At 40.5% G+C, this 18,322-nt stretch overlaps 1 protein-coding gene across 2 annotated transcripts in view; it reads left to right on the top strand.

Moving 5' to 3' along the window:
• Positions 1 to 18,322, top strand: part of ELP3 (elongator acetyltransferase complex subunit 3) — a 145,760-nt gene that overhangs the window by 106,876 nt on the left and 20,562 nt on the right. For both annotated transcript variants that reach the window (XM_072926249.1, XM_072926250.1), the window contains exons 11-13: positions 9,560 to 9,650; positions 12,634 to 12,699; positions 16,837 to 17,064. In XM_072926249.1, the coding sequence (XP_072782350.1) occupies positions 9,560 to 9,650; positions 12,634 to 12,699; positions 16,837 to 17,064 (385 nt within the window). The remainder of the gene's footprint in view (positions 1 to 9,559; positions 9,651 to 12,633; positions 12,700 to 16,836; positions 17,065 to 18,322) is intronic.

Below are 18,322 nucleotides of genomic sequence, written 5' to 3'. Positions count from 1 at the left end.
GCACGGAAAGTTCCGGAAGCGCCGCGTCCAGAGGTGATTCCCGGCCGGAATCGGCTCAATTCCTTAATTCGTTAGCTCTCAGCCTTAATTATCTCCCAGTAATTAAGGGAAGATCTTAGCAGAGCTGGTCGTTGTCTGGGAAATTAGGAAACGCGCGGAAAGTTCCGGAAGCGCCGCTTCCGATACCGGATGGGAACGGCTCCCGGGGCTGGGAGGATCCGTAGGGATAATTCCTTAATAAAACCTCGGCCTTCGTTAGCGCCCAGCCTTAATTATCTCCCAGTAATTAAGGGAAGATCTTACTCAGAGCTGGTTGTTGTCTGGGAAATCGCGAAACGCACGGAAAGTTCCGGAATCGCCGCTTCCGACACCGGCCGGGAACGGCTCCCGGGGCTGGGAGGATCCGTAGGGATAATTCCTTAATAAAACCTCGGCCTTCGTTAGCTCCCAGCCTTAATTATCCCCAGTAATTAAGGGAAGATCTTAGCGGAGCTGGTTGTTGTCTGGGAAATCAGGAAACGCGCGGAAAGTTCCGGAAGCGCCGCGTCCAGAGGTGATTCCCGGCCGGAATCGGCTCAATTCCGTAATTCGTTAGTTCTCAGCCTTAATTATCTCCCAGTAATTAAGGGAAGATCTTACGCGGAGCTGTGCGGGTGGGAAATGGGGAAACGCACGGAAAGTTCCGGAAGCGCCGCTTCCGACACCGGCCGGGAACGGCTCCCGGGGCTGGGAGGATCCGTAGGGATCATTCCTTAATACAACCTCGGCCTTCGTTAGCTCCCAGCCTTAATTAACTCCCAGTAATTAAGGGAAGATCTTACTCGGAGCTGGTCGTTGTCTGGGAAATTGGGAAACGCACGGAAAGTTCCGTCTACCGCGTCCAGAGGTGATTCCCGGCCGGAATCGGCTCCATTCCTTAATTCGTTAGCTCTCAGCCTTAATTATCCCCAGTAATTAAGGGAAGATCTTACTCGGAGCTGGTTGTTGTCGGGAAATCGGGAAACGCACGGAAAGTTCCGTCTACCGCATCCAGAGGTGATTCCCGGCCGGAATCGGCTCAATTCCGTAATACAACCTCGGCCTTCGTTAGCTCCCAGCCTTAATTATCCCCAGTAATTAAGGGAAGATCTTACACGGAGCTGGTCGCTGGATGGGAAATGGGGAAACGCACGGAAAGTTCCGGAAGCGCCGCTTCCGACACCGGCCGGGCACGGCTCCCGGGGCTGGGAGGATCCGTAGGGATAATTCCTTAATACAACCTCGGCCTTCGTTAGCTCCCAGCCTTAATTATCCCCAGTAATTAAGGGAAGATCTTACTCGGAGCTGTGCGGGTGGGAAATGGGGAAACGCACGGAAAGTTCCGGAAGTGCCGCGTCCAGAGGTGATTCCCGGCCGGAATCGGCTCAATTCCGTAATAAAACCTCGGCCTTCGTTAGCTCCCAGCCTTAATTATCTCCCAGTAATTAAGGGAAGATCTTACACGGAGCTGTGCGGGTGGGAAATGGGGAAACGCACGGAAAGTTCCGGAGGCGCCGCGTCCAGAGGTGATTCCCGGCCGGAATCGGCTCAATTCCATAATTCGTTAGCTCTCAGCCTTAATTAACTCCCAGTAATTAAGGGAAGATCTTACGCGGAGCTGTGCGGGTGGGAAATGGGGAAACGCACGGAAAGTTCCGGAGGCGCCGCGTCCAGAGGTGATTCCCGGCCGGAATCGGCTCCATTCCTTAATTCGTTAGCTCTCAGCCTTAATTATCCCCCAGTAATTAAGGGAAGATCTTACGCGGAGCTGTGCGGGTGGGAAATGAGGAAACGCACGGAAAGTTCCGGAAGCGCCGCGTCCAGAGGTGATTCCCGGCCGGAATCGGCTCAATTCCTTCATAAAACCTCGGCCTTCGTTAGCTCCCAGCCTTAATTATCCCCAGTAATTAAGGGAAGATCTTACTCGGAGCTGTGCGGGTGGGAAATGGGGAAACGCACGGAAAGTTCCGGAAGCGCCGCTTCCGACACCGGCCGGGGACGGCTCCCGGGGCTGGGAGGATCCGTAGGGATAATTCCTTAATAAAACCTCGGCCTTCGTTAGCTCCCAGCCTTAATTATCCCCCAGTAATTAAGGGAAGATCTTACGCGGAGCTGTGCGGGTGGGAAATGGGGAAACGCACGGAAAGTTCCGGAAGTGCCGCGTCCAGAGGTGATTCCCGGCCGGAATCGGCTCAATTCCGTAATAAAACCTCGGCCTTCGTTAGCTCCCAGCCTTAATTATCTCCCAGTAATTAAGGGAAGATCTTACACGGAGCTGTGCGGGTGGGAAATGGGGAAACGCACGGAAAGTTCCGGAGGCGCCGCGTCCAGAGGTGATTCCCGGCCGGAATCGGCTCAATTCCATAATTCGTTAGCTCTCAGCCTTAATTAACTCCCAGTAATTAAGGGAAGATCTTACGCGGAGCTGTGCGGGTGGGAAATGGGGAAACGCACGGAAAGTTCCGGAGGCGCCGCGTCCAGAGGTGATTCCCGGCCGGAATCGGCTCCATTCCTTAATTCGTTAGCTCTCAGCCTTAATTATCCCCCAGTAATTAAGGGAAGATCTTACGCGGAGCTGTGCGGGTGGGAAATGAGGAAACGCACGGAAAGTTCCGGAAGCGCCGCGTCCAGAGGTGATTCCCGGCCGGAATCGGCTCAATTCCTTCATAAAACCTCGGCCTTCGTTAGCTCCCAGCCTTAATTATCCCCAGTAATTAAGGGAAGATCTTACTCGGAGCTGTGCGGGTGGGAAATGGGGAAACGCACGGAAAGTTCCGGAAGCGCCGCTTCCGACACCGGCCGGGGACGGCTCCCGGGGCTGGGAGGATCCGTAGGGATAATTCCTTAATAAAACCTCGGCCTTCGTTAGCTCCCAGCCTTAATTATCCCCCAGTAATTAAGGGAAGATCTTACTCAGAGCTGGTTGTTGTCTGGGAAATGGGGAAACGCACGGAAAGTTCCGTCTACCGCGTCCAGAGGTGATTCCCGGCCGGAATCGGCTCAATTCCTTAATTCGTTAGCTCCCAGCCTTAATTATCCCCAGTAATTAAGGGAAGATCTTAGCGGCGCTGGTCGTTGTCTGGGAAATGGGGAAATGCAAGGAAAGTTCCGGAAGCGCCGCTTCCGACACCGGCCGGGGACGGCTCCCGGGCTGGGAGGATCCGTAGGGATAATTCCTTAATTCAACCTCGGCCTTCGTTAGCTCCCAGCCTTAATTATCCCCCAGTAATTAAGGGAAGATCTTACTTGGAGTTGGTCGTTGTCTGGGAAATGGGGAACCGCACAGAAAGTTCCGTCTACCGCGTCCAGAGGTGATTCCCGGCCGGAATCGGCTCCATTCCTTAATAAAACCTCGGCCTTCGTTAGCTCCCAGCCTTAATTATCCCCAGTAATTAAGGGAAGATCTTACTCAGAGCTGGTTGTTGTCTGGGAAATTGGGAAACGCACGGAAAGTTCCGGAAGCGCCGCTTCCGCCACTGGACAGGGACAGTTCCCAGGGCTGGGAGGATCCGTAGGGATAATTCCTTAATTCAACCTCGGCCTTCGTTAGCTCCCAGCCTTAATTATCCCCAGTAATTAAGGGAAGATCTTACTCGGAGCTGTGCGGGTGGGAAATGGGGAAACGCACGGAAAGTTCCGGAAGCGCCGCTTCCGACACCGGATGGGGACGGCTCCCGGGGCTGGGAGGATCTGTAGGGATAATTCCTTAATTCAACCTCGGCCTTCGTTAGCTCCCAGCCTTAATTATCTCCCAGTAATTAAGGGAAGATCTTACTCGGAGCTGTGCGGGTGGGAAATGGGGAAACGCACGGAAAGTTCCGGAAGCGCCGCGTCCAGAGGTGATTCCCGGCCAGAATCGGCTCAATTCCTTAATACAACCTCGGCCTTCGTTAGCTCCCAGCCTTAATTATCCCCAGTAATTAAGGGAAGATCTTAGCAGAGCTGGTCGTTGTCTGGGAAATTGGGAAACGCACGGAAAGTTCCGGAAGCGCCGCTTCCGACACCGGCCGGGAACGGCTCCCGGGGCTGGGAGGATCCGTAGGGATAATTCCTTAATAAAACCTCGGCCTTCGTTAGTTCCCAGCCTTAATTATCCCCAGTAATTAAGGGAAGATTTTACGCGGAGCTGTGCGGGTGGGAAATTGGGAAACGCACGGAAAGTTCCGGAAGCGCCGCGTCCAGAGGTGATTCCCGGCCGGAATCGGCTCAATTCCTTAACACAACCTCGGCCTTCGTTAGCTCCCAGCCTTAATTACCTCCCAGTAATTAAGGGAAGATCTTACTCGGAGCTGTGCGGGTGGGAAATGGGGAAACGCACGGAAAGTTCCGGAAGCGCCGCTTCCGACACCGGACAGGGACAGTTCCCAGGGCTGGGAGGATCCGTAGGGATAATTCCTTAATTCAACCTCGGCCTTCGTTAGCTCCCAGCCTTAATTATCCCCAGTAATTAAGGGAAGATCTTACTCGGAGCTGTGCAGGTGGGAAATGGGGAAACGCACGGAAAGTTCCGGAAGCGCCGCGTCCAGAGGTGATTCCCAGCCGGAATCGGCTCAATTCCATAATTAAACCTCGGCCTTCGTTAGCTCCCAGCCTTAATTATCCCCAGTAATTAAGGGAAGATCTTACTCGGAGCTGTGCGGGTGGGAAATTGGGAAACGCACGGAAAGTTCCGGAAGCGCCGCTTCCGACACCGGACGGGGACGGCTCCCGGGGCTGGGAGGATCCGTAGGGATAATTCCTTAATACAACTTCGGCCTTAGTTAGCTCCCAGCCTTAATTATCCCCCAGTAATTAAGGGAAGATCGTATGCGGAGCTGTGCGGGTGGGAAATGGGGAAACGCACGGAAAGTTCCGTCTACCGCGTCCAGAGGTGATTCCCGGCCGGAATTGGCTCAATTCCGTAATACAACCTCGGCCTTCGTTAGCTCCCAGCCTTAATTATCCCCAGTAATTAAGAGAAGATCTTACTCGGAGTTGGTCATTGTCTGGGAAATTGGGAAATGCACGGAAAGTTCCGTCTACCGCGTCCAGAGGTGATTCCCGGCCGGAATCGGCTCAATTCCGTAATAAAACCTCGGCCTTCGTTAGCTCCCAGCCTTAATTATCCCCAGTAATTAAGGGAAGATCTTACTCGGAGCTGGTCGTTGTCTGGGAAATTGGGAAACGCACGGAAAGTTCCGGAAGCGCCGCTTCCGACACCGGCCGGGGACAACTCCCGGGGCTGGGAGGATCCATAGGGATAATTCCTTAATTCAACCTCGGCCTTCGTTAGCTCCCAGCCTTAATTATCCCCAGTAATTAAGGGAAGATCTTACGCGGAGCTGTGCGGGTGGGAAATGGGGAAACGCACGGAAAGTTCCGTCTACCGCGTCCAGAGGTGATTCCCGGCCGGAATCGGCTCAATTCCGTAATAAAACCTCGGCCTTCGTTAGCTCCCAGCCTTAATTACCTCCAGTAATTAAGGGAAGATCTTACGCGGAGCTGTGCGGGTGGGAAATTGGGAAATGCACGGAAAGTTCCGGAAGCGCCGCTTCCGACACCGGACGGGAACAACTCCTGGAGCTGGGAGGATGCGTAGGGATAATTCCTTAATACAACTTCGGCCTTCGTTAGCTCCCAGCCCTAATTATCTCCCAGTAATTAAGGGAAGATCTTACTCGGAGCTGTGCGGGTGGGAAATGGGGAAACGCACGGAAAGTTCCGGAAGCGCCGCTTCCGACACCGGATGGGGACGGATCCCGGGGCTGGGAGGATCCGTAGGGATAATGGGTGGGTCCCGTGGTGGGTGATTAATTACTGGGGTGGGTAATTAATGGGGTGGACCCCGTGATGGGTAATTAATAGGGTGGATCCTGTGATGGATCATTAATTGGATTCCCTGATGGATAATTAGTGGAATGGACCCCAGGATGGATCATTAATTGGGTGGATCTTGTGATGGGTCATTAATTGGATCCCATAATGGATAATTAATTGGATGGATAATTAATGGAATGGATCCCAGGATGGATCATTAATTGGGTGGATCCTGTGATGGATCACTAATTGGAGCACCACGATGGATAATTAATGGAATTAATCCCAGGATGGATCATTAATTGGCCGGATCCTGTGATGGATCATTAATTGGATCCATGATGGATAATTAGTGGGATGGATCCCATGATAGATTATGGGTGGATCCCATCATGGATAATTAATTAGATGGATTCTCTGATGGATAATTAATGGAATGGATCCCATGATGGATAATTAATTGGATGGGTGATCTGATGGATAATTATTGGAATGGATCCCATGATGGATAATGGGTGGATTCCATGATGGATAATTAATTGGATGGGTGCTCTGATGGTTAATTAATTGAACGGATCCCATGATGGGTCATTAATTGGATCCATGATGGATAATTAGTGGGATGGACCCCATGATGGATAATGAGATGGATCCCATGATGGATAATTAATTGGATGTATGCTCTGATGGATAATTATTGGAATGGATCCCATGATGGATAATTAATTGGATAGATGCTCTGATGGATAATTAGTGGAATGGATCCCATGATGGATAATTAATTGGATGGGTGCTCTGATAGATAATTAATGGAATGGATCCCATGATGGATCATTAATTGGATCCCATGATGGATAATTAGTGGGATGGATCCCATAATGGATAATGGGTGGATCCCATGATGGATAATTAATTGGATGGATGCCCTGATGGATAACTATTGGAATTGATCCCATGATGGATCATTAATGGGGTGGATCCTGTGATGGATTATTAATTGGATCCCATGATGGATAATGGATGGATCCCATGATGGATCATTAATTGGGCCGATCCCGTGATGGGTCCTTATTTGGATCCCATGATGGATAATTAATTGGATGGATAATTAATGGAATGGATGCCAGGATGGATCATTAATTGGGCGGATCCTGTGATGGATCATTAATTGGATCCCGTGATTGATAATTATTAGAATGGATCCCATGATGGATAATGAGATGGATCTCATGATGGATAATTAATTGGATGGATGCCCTGAGGGATAATTAATGGAATGGATCCCATGATGGATCATTAATTGGGCAGATCCTGTGATGGATCATTAATTGGAGCACCATGATGGATAATTAATGGAATGGATCCCATGATGGATCATTAATGTGGTGGATCCTGTGATCAATCATTAATTGGATCCCATGATGGATAATGGGTGGATCCTATAATGGATAATTAGTGGGATGGATCCATGATGGATAATTAACTGGATGGATGCTCTGAGGGATAATTAATGGAATGGATCCCATGATGGATCATTAATTGGCTAGATCCCGTGATCGATCATTAATTGGATCCCATGATGGATAATGGGTGGGTCCTATAATGGATAATTAGTGGGATGGATCCCATGATGGATCATTAATTGGATGGGTGCTCTGATGGATAATTAATGGAATGGATCCCATGATGGATCATTAATTGGATGGATGCTCTGATGGATAATTAATGGAATGGATCCCATGATGGATCATTAATTGGGCGGATCCTGTGATGGATCATTAATTGGATCCTGTGATGGATAATTAGTGGGATGGATCCCATGATGGATAATGAGATGGATCTCATGATGGATAATTGATTGGATGGATGCCCTGATGGATAATTAATGGCATGGATCCCATGGTGGATCATTAATCGGGTGGATCCCATGATTGATCATTAATTGGATCCCATTATGGATAATGGGTGGATCCCATAATGGATAATTAGTGGGATGGATCCCATGATGAATAATTAATAGGATGGATCCCATGCTGGCTAATTAATTGGATGCATCTCCTGATGGATAATTGGGTGGATCCCATGACGGATCATTAATTGTGTGGATCCCACGGCAGATAATTAATTGGGTGGATCCCACGGCACATAATTAATTGGCTGGATCCCATTATTTAAAATAATTAACTAAAAAAATCTGGAATGAGAGGGAATTCCAGGAAATTTGACATCTGGAATGAGAGATGGAATGAGAATTATATAATATATAATATATAATGTATAATATATAATATATAATATATAATATATAATATATAATATATAATATATAATATATAATATATAATATATAATATATAATATATAATATATAATATATAATATATAATATATAATATATAATATATAACATAAAATATATAATATATAATATAAACATATAACATAAACATAAACATATAATATATAATATATAATATATAACATAATATATAATATATAATATATAATATATAATAAATAATGTATAATATATAATGTATAATAGATATATAATATATAACATTAACATATAACATATAACATAAACATATAATATATAATATACAATATAGAATATTATATATATAATATATAATATATAATATATAATATATAATATATAATATATAATATATAACATATAATATATAACATATAACGTATAACGTATAACATATAATATATAATATATAATATATAATATATAATATATAATATATAATATATAATATATAACATAAAATATATAATATATAATATATAATATATAATATATAATATATAATATATAATATATAATATATAATATATAATGTATAATATATAATGTATAATATATAATATATGATATATAATATATAATATATGATATATAATATATGATATATAATATATAATATGTAATATATAATATATAATATATAATATATAATATATAATATAAAATATATAATATATAATATATAATATATAATATATAATATATAATATATAATATATAATATATAATATATAACATAAAATATATAACATAAAATATATAACATAAAATATATAATACATAATAAATGCTATATAATATATAATATATATAATTCTTTCTATAAATACATATTTATTTAATATATATAATTCATATATATAAAACAAAACCCCACATTTTTACTCTTAATAAAACCTCTAATTTCTTTTAATTTTCCATTTCTCATTTTCACTTTCCATTTTCCTCCCACTTTTATTTATTTCTTTATTTTATTTCCAATCCACCCAAACCCTTCAGTTCGAAGTAATTAATCAAATTTGGGAATTCAGCAATTTGGGATTTATTTTTTGCTAATTTTTTGCTCATTTTTTGCTCATTTTTTCTTAATTTAGCTGCAATAATTTGAATTTTTTTCTCTTTTTTTTTAGGGATATTCCCATGCCCCTGGTCAGCTCCGGGGTGGGAATTCAGCAATTTGGGATTTGTTTTTTGGTGAATTTTTTGCTCATTTTTTGCTCATTTTTTGCTAATTTTTTGTTAATTCAGCCGCAATAATTTTAATTTTTTTGGGTTTTTTTTAGGGATATTCCCATGCCCCTGGTCAGCTCCGGGGTGGGAATTCAGCAATTTGGGATTTGTTTTTTGGTGAATTTTTTGCTCATTTTTTGCTAATTTTTTGTTAATTCAGCCGCAATAATTTGAATTTTTTTGGTTTTTTTTTAGGGATATTCCCATGCCCCTGGTCAGCTCCGGGGTGGAACACGGGAACCTGCGGGAACTCGCCCTGGCCAGGATGAAGGACTTGGGCACTGAGGTAAATTCCAAAAAAAATCAATTTATAATCATAAAAAATACATTAATAAACACTTTATAAATAATTTATATCCATTTAAATCGATTATTGCGAAACACTTCAGAGTTATTGTCAAAAATAACAAATCATGTGGGGTAAAAAAACCTCAAAATAAACAGATTTGGCTTAAAAATATATTAAAAAATCATAATTTTACTTTAAAAAAAACCAACATTTTCCCCCCTAATTTTTCTAATTTTTTTTTTTTGCCCATTTTTGCCCATTTTTCCCCCATTTTCCCCCATTTATTCCCATTTTTCCCCATTTTCCCACCTATTTTTCCGCTCATTTTTTCCCTCATTTTCTTGCCCATTTTTTCCCATTTTTTCCCATTTTTTCAATTTTTTTCACCCATTTTCCCCCATTTCCCCCCATTTTTTCCTTTTTTCCATTTTCCACATTTTTCCCATTTTTTCCCATTTTCCCCCCATTTTTTCCCAATTTTTTCCCATTTCCCCCCATTTTTCCCTTTTTTCCATTTTCCACATTTTTTCCCGTTTTTTTCTCATTTCCCCCCATTTTTTCCCATTTTTTCCCATTTTTCCCCATTTTTCCCCTTTTTTCCATTTTCCACATTTTTCCCATTTTTTCCCATTTCCCCCCATTTTTTCCCCATTTTTTCAATTTTTTTTCACCCGTTTTCCCCCATTTTTTCCTTTTTTCCATTTTCCACATTTTTTCCCATTTTTTCCTCATTTCCCCCCATTTTTTCCCCATTTTTTCCCCTTTTCCCCATTTTCCCCTTTTTTCCATTTTCCACATTTTTCCCATTTTTTCCCATTTCCCCCCATTTTTTCCCCATTTTTTCCCCTTTTCCCCATTTTTCCCTTTTTTCCACATTTTCTCCCATATTTTTTCCCATTTTCCCCATTTTTCCCAATTTTTTCACCAATTTTTTCCCTTTTTTTGGTCCATTTTTTTCACCCATTTTCCCCCCTTTTTTTACCCTTATAAACCCCAAATCCCAGGAAAAAAAAACCAATTCCCAAAAAAATACAAATCCCCATCCAAAAAAAATCCCCAAATCCTGCAGAAAACCTCAAATCCCAAAAAAATATTTGGGATTTCTGGGAGGGATATTTGGGATTTCAGGAACGAAATATTTGGGATTTCTGGAATGGGATATTTGGGATTTCTGGAATAAAATATTTGGGATTTTTTGAGGGAATATTTGGAATTTCTGGAATGAAATATTTGGGATTTTTTGAGAGGATATTTGGGATTTCTGGAACAAAATATTTGGGATTTTTTGAGGGAATATTTGGGATTTCTGGAACAAAATATTGGAGATTTTTTGAGAGGATATTTGTGATTTTTTGTGGGGATATTTGAGATTTTTGAGGGGATATTTGGGATTTTTTGAGGGGATATTTGGAATTCCTGGAATGGAATATTTGGGATTTCTGGAATGAAATATTTGGAATTTCTGGAATGAAATATTTGGGATTTTTTGAGGGAATATTTGGAATTTCTGGAATTAAATACTTGGGATTTTTTGAGTGAATATTTGGAATTTCTGGAATGAAATGTTTGGGATTTTTTTGAGAGGATATTTGGGATTTTTTGAGGGGATATTTGGGATTTTTTGAGGGGATATTTGGAATTTCTGGAACAAAATATTTGGGATTTCTGGAACAAAATATTTGGAATTTTTTACAGAAATATTTGGGATTTCTGGAAGGGAATATTTGGGATTTTTTGTGGGGATATTTGAGATTTTTTGAGGGGATATTCGGAATTTTTTGAGGAAATATTTGGGATTTCTGGAACGAAATATTTGGGATTTTTTGAGTGAATATTTGGAATTTCTGGAACAAAATATTTGGGATTTTTTGTGGGGATATTTGGGATTTTTTGTGGGGATATTTGGGGTTTTTTGAGGGGATATTTGGAATTCCTGGAACGAAATATTTGGGATTTCTGGAATGGGATATTTGGGATTTTTTGAGGGGATATTTGAGATTTTTTGGGGGGATATTTGGGATTTTTTGAGGGCATATTTGGGATTTTTTGAGGGCATATTTGGGATTTTTTGAGGGAATATTTGGAATTCCTGGAACGAAATATTTGGGATTTCTGGAATGAAATATTTGGTATTTTTTTGAGGGAATATTTGGAATTTCTGGAGCAAAATATTTGGGATTTTTTGTGGGGATATTTGGGATTTTTTGTGGGGATATTTGGGATTTTTTGAGGGGATATTTGGGATTTTTTGAGGGGATATTTGGGATTCCTGGAATTAAATATTTGGGATTTCTGGAACGAAATATTTGGGAGCTTTTGAGGGAATATTTGGAATTTCTGGAATGAAATATTTGGGATTTTTTGAGAGGATATTTGAGATTTTTTGTGGGGATATTTGGGATTTTTTGAGGAGATATTTGGGATTTCTGGAACGAAATATTTGGGATTTCTGGAATGGAATATTTGGAATTTCTGGAATGAAATATTTGGGATTTTTTTGAGAGGATATTTGGGATTTCTGGGAATGTAATATTTGGGATTTCTGGGAATGTAATATTTGTGATTTCTGGAGGGGATATTTGGGAATTCTGAGAGAGATTTTTGGGATTTCTGGAATGGGTTTTTTGGGATTCCTGGAACGAAATATTTGGGATTTCTGGAACGAAATATTTAGGATTTCTGGAACAAAATATTTGGAATTTTTTGAGGGAATATTTGGGATTTCTGGAAGGGAATATTTGGGATTTTTTTAGGGGATATTTGGAATTTCTGGAACAAAATATTTGGAATTTTTGGAGGAAATTTTTGGGATTTCTGGAAGGGAATATTTGGAATGTCTGACTTTTCCCAATTTCCCCTTCACCACAAGCGAGTTCCCCCCTTGGGAATTCACCAGGAATTTTCCAGAATTTTCCGGAATTTCCTGGAATTTTCTGGAATTTCCCAGATTTTTCCAGAATTTTCCGCCCTTTTCCCGCAGTGCCGCGACATTCGGACGCGCGAGGTCGGAATTCAGGAAATCCACAACAAAGTCCGCCCCTACCAGGTAAAAATTCCATTTTTTTTCCCCAATTCCTGAGGAAATTCACGGATCAGATCAACCAATCGCTGCCCTGGGTTCGCAATTCCAAAAATTCCCGAAATTCCCAAAATTCCCCCTTTTTTCCCCGGGAAAATCGGGATTTGGGAAATGCGTGGAAGGGGGAATTTGGTATTTTTGGGTGAATTTTCAGGGGTTTTGGGCAATTGGGTGAATTGAAATGTGGATTTTGTGGGGAAAAATTGAATTAAAGTGTGTGGAAATAGAGATAAATATAGATAAAATATAGGTGAAATAAAGATTAAATATATTTATTTATTAATAGGGATAATATATATGAAATATAGGTAAAATGTAGATAAATAAGTTTATGTATTAATGTAGATAATATAGATAAAATATAGATAAAATATATTTGTTTATGTTTAATATAGATAAATATAGATAAAATCTAGACAAAATTTATGTATTAATGTAGATAAATATGGATTAAATATAAATAAAATAAACATCAAATATATTTATGTACTAATATAGATAAATATTAGACAAAATATAGATAAAATATAGATAAAATATATTTATCTATTAATATAGATAAATATAAATAAAATATAGGTAAAAGATATTTATGTATTAATACAGATAAATATATATAAAATAGAGATAAAATATAGATTAAATATATTTATATATTAATGTAGATAAATATTGATAGAATAAGGAAAAATATAGGTAAAATGGGGATAAAATATATTTATTTATTTATTAGTATAGATAATATATATTAAATATAGGTAAAATGTAGATAAATATATTTATGTATTAATGTAGATAAATATCTATGAAAAATAGACAAAATATATTTATCTATGTATTAATGTAGATAAATATATAGACAAAATATAGATAAAATATATTTATATATTTATATAGATACATATAAATAAAATATATTTTAAATATATTTATCTATTAATAGAGATAAAATAGATAAAATCTAGACAAAATCTGTTTATCTGTGTATTAATGTACATAAATATAGATAAAATATATTTATATATTAATATAGATACATATAGATAAAATATGCATAAAAGAGACATAAAATGTATTTATCTATATATTAATACAGCTAAATCTATATATAATATAGATAAAATATAGATAAAATATATTTATCTGTGTATTAATATAGATAAATATATAAAATACAGATAAAATGTAGGCAAAATATATTTATGAATTAATGTAGATATATATGGATAAAATATAGATTCAATATTTATCTATGTATTAATGTAGATAAACATATATAAAATATAGATTAAATATATTTATCTATGTATAAATACAGATAAAATAAATAAAATCTAGACAAAATATATTTATCTATGTATTAATGTAGATAAATATATAGACAAAATATAGATAAAATATATTTATCTATTACTATAGATATCTATTAATATAGATAAATATATATAAAATATAGATTAAATTTATCTATGTATTAACACATATAAATATCTATAAAATATAGATAAAAAGATATTGTTATATGTATTAATGTAGGTAAATATATATAAAGTATATCTATGTATTAATGTAGATAAATACATATTAAATATAGAGAGAATATATTTATCTATTTATATTATATATTTAATAAATATAATATATTTAATAAATATAATATATTTAATAAATATAATATATTTATCTATTAACACACATGAATATATAGACAAAATATAGATAAAATACATTTATCTATTAATACAGATAAATATATCTGAAATACAGATAAAATATATTTATGTAGTAATGTAGATAAATATAAAATAGAGATAGAATATATTTATCCATCTATTAATATACACAAAATATATATAAAATAAAAATAAAATATATTTATCTATGTATTAATAAATCCCACTCCCAGAATAATTGGATCTTATCCATTGGGATTCCGTGGCCAATCCCAAATTCCCATCTGGAAATTTGGGATTCCCATTAGGGAATCCTTTCCTGTTTGCTCATATTTATGGATCCACGGAATCGGCTTCGCTCTCACATTCCCTTTTTCCCTCCTTTCCCTCCTCACCCATCCCACTCCCAGAATAATTGGAATTAATCCATTGGAATTCCATGGCCAATCCCAAATTCCCATCTGGAATCAAACTGGTTTTAGGGAATCCTTTTCACTCAGATTTGTGGATCCACGGAATCGGCTCCGCTCTCACATTCCCTTTTTCCTCCTTTTCCTGCTCACCCATCCCACTCCCAGAATAATTGGAGCTAATCCGTTGGGATTCCGTGGCCAATCCCAAATTCCCATCTGGAATCAAACTGGCTTTAGGAAATCCTTTCCTGAGTGGCTTTAGGGAATCCTTTCCTGTTTTTTCATATTTTTGGATCCACAGAATCATCTTCACTCTCACATTCCCATTTTTCCCTCCTTTTCCTGCTCATCCATCCCCTCCTGGAATTGATCCGTTGGGATTCCGTGGCCAATTCCAAATTCCCATCTGGGAATTTGGGATTCCCATTAGGGAATCCTTTCCTGTTTGCTCATATTTATGGATCCACGGAATCGGCTTCGCTCTCACATTCCCTTTTTTCCCTCCTTTCCCTCATCCCACTCCCAGAATAATTGGAGTTGATCCATTGGGATTCCGTGACCAATCCCAAATTCCCATCTGGAATCAAACTCCCTTTAGGGAATCCTTTTCACTCAGATTTATGGATCCACGGAATCGGCTTCGCTCTCACATTCCCATTTTTCCCTCCTCTCCCATCCCATTCCCGTTCCAGGTGGAGCCGATCCGTCGGAATTCCGTGGCCAATCCCAAATTCCCACCTGGAAATTTGGGATTCCCATTAGGGAATCCTTTCCTGTTTTTTCATATTTTTGCATCCACGGAATCGGCTTCACTCTCACATTCCCTTTTTCCCTCCTTTCCCTCATCCCACTCCCGGAATAATTGGAGTTGATCCGTTGGGATTCCGTGGCCAATCCCAAATTCCCATCTGGAATCAAACTCACTTTAGGGAATCCTTTTCACTCAGATTTATGGATCCACGGAATCGGCTCCGCTCTCACATTCCCTTTTTCCCTCCTTTTCCCTCCTCATCCATCCCACTCCCAGAATAATTGGATTTTATCCGTTGGGATTCCATGGCCAATCCCAAATTCCCATCTGGAATCAAAGTGGCTTTAGGGAATCCTTTCCTGTTTGCTCAGATTTATGGATCCACAGAATCATCTTCACTCTCACATTCCCATTTTTCCCTCCTTTTCCTGCTCATCCATCCCCTCCTAGAATTCATCCGTCGGCATTCCATGGCCAATCCCAAATTTCCATCTGGGAATTTGGGATTCCCATTAGGGAATCCTTTCCTTTTTGCTCATATTTTTGTATCCACGGAATTGGTTCCACTCTCACATTTCCCTTTTTTCCTCCTTTTCCTGCTCACCCATTTCCTCCTGGAATTGATCCATTGGGATTCTGTGGCCAATCCCAAATTCCCATCTGGAAATTTCGGATTCCCATTAGGGAATCCTTTCCTGTTTTTTCAGATTTTTGGATCCATGGAATCAGCTCCACTCTCACATTCCCTTTTTTCCTCCTTTCCCTCATCCCACTCCCAGAATAATTGGATTTTATCCATTGGGATTTCATGGCCAATCCCAAATTCCCATCTGGAATCAAACTCACTTTAGGGAATCCTTTTCACTCAGATTTATGGATCCACGGAATCGGCTTCGCTCTCACATTCCCATTTTTCCTTCTTTCCCTCCTCACCCATCCCACTCCTGGATCTTATCCATCGGGATTCCATGGCCAATCCCAAATTCCCATCTGGAATCAAACTGGTTTTAGGGAATCCTTTTCACTCATATTTTTGGATCCACGGAATCGGCTTCGCTCCCACATTCCCTTTTTCCCTCCTTTTCCTGCCCATCCATCCCCTCCTGGAGCTGATCCATCGGGATTCCGTGGCCAATCCCAAATTCCCATCTGGGAATTTGGGATTCCCATTAGGGAATCCTTTCCTGTTTGCTCATATTTATGGATCCACGGAATCGGCTTCGCTCTCACATTCCCATTTTTCCCTCCCATCCCATTCCCGTTCCAGGTGGAGCTGATCCGTCGGGATTACGTGGCCAACGGGGGCTGGGAGACGTTCCTGTCCTACGAGGATCCGGATCAGGACATCCTGGTGGGGCTTCTCCGCCTCCGGAAAAGTTCTCCGGAGACTTTCCGCCCGGAGCTGAAGGGCGGCGTCTCCGTCGTCCGGGAATTGCACGTCTACGGCAGCGTGGTGCCCGTCAGCAGCCGCGATCCCTCCAAATTCCAGCACCAGGTCCTCCGGAATTCCCGCTTTTCCCTCGGCTCCATCCTCATTCCGTCTCTTTTTCCCAAAAAAAAATCGGAGTTTTATGGAATTCCATTGAATTCCGCTCATTCGCTCTGAGTTGGGATGGGATTTCAGCTCCTTTTTGCTGGAATTCTGGTTTTTCCCATTTTTTTTTTCCCAATGGGATTACATCCCAGCCATTCCAGGATTTTTGAGATTTCAAAAAATTCCATAAAAAATTTTAAAAAATTCCTTTCTGGAGCTGCTTCATTCCCATCCCTCAGGAGCCTTTGGATTTCCCTTGTTAATTAATTCCTGCTCAGGGTTGAGGAATTCCATTGGAATTTCCTGGAATCTGCAGCAATTCCCTCTGGGAAGGGGAAATGGGGTTTGGTACTTCCCAGGTTTCTTCCAAAGGGACTTTTGTGGGATCGGTTTTTCCTGATGGATCAGAATTCCATAAAAATCCCTCGGGATGGATCCTGAGTGTCCTGGATCCCAAAATTCCGGAATGATTTGGGATGGGATCCATGGACCTTCAATCCCATCCCATTCCAAAGCTGCCTCCTCTCTGAGAGGAGAATTTTGGGAATTCTCTGGGAATTTGGGACTCCAGGAAGGGTCTCCCTTCCCTTTTTCCACCCCAAATTCCACAAAAATCCCTTGGGATGGATCCTGATCGTCCTGGATCCCAAAATCCCGGAATGGTTTGGGATGGGATCCCTGGACCTTCAATTCCATCCCATTCCCACCCCTGGCTTCTCTCTGGGAAAGAATTTTGGGAATTTGGGACTCCAGGAAGGGTCTCCCTTCCTTTTTCCAACCCCAAATTCCATAAAAATCCCTCGGGATGGATCCTGAGCGTCCTGGATCCCAAAATCCCGGAATTCTCCAGATTGGATCCGTGGACCTTCAATCCCATCCCATTCCCACCCCTGGCTTCTCTCTGGGAAAGAATTTTGGGAATTTGGGACTCCAGAAAGAGTCTCCCTTCCCTTTTCCAACCCCAAATTCCATAAAAATCCCTCAGGATGGATCCTGAGCGTCCTGGATCCCAAAATCCCAAAATTCTCCAGATTGGATCCATGGAGCTTCAATCCCATCCCATTCCCACCCCTGGCTCCTCTCTGGGAAAGAATTTTGGGAATTCGGGACTCCAGGAAGGGTCTCCCTGGAATTTCCATCCCCAAAATCCATAAAAATCCCTCGGGATGGATCCTGAGCGTCCTGGATCCCAAAATCCCGGAATTCTCCAGATTGGATC

This window comes from Taeniopygia guttata, chromosome 3, assembly GCF_048771995.1.
Source record: "Taeniopygia guttata chromosome 3, bTaeGut7.mat, whole genome shotgun sequence".
Taxonomy (NCBI): Eukaryota; Metazoa; Chordata; class Aves; order Passeriformes; family Estrildidae; genus Taeniopygia; species Taeniopygia guttata.
This window is presented reverse-complemented; position numbering and strand designations above follow the sequence as displayed.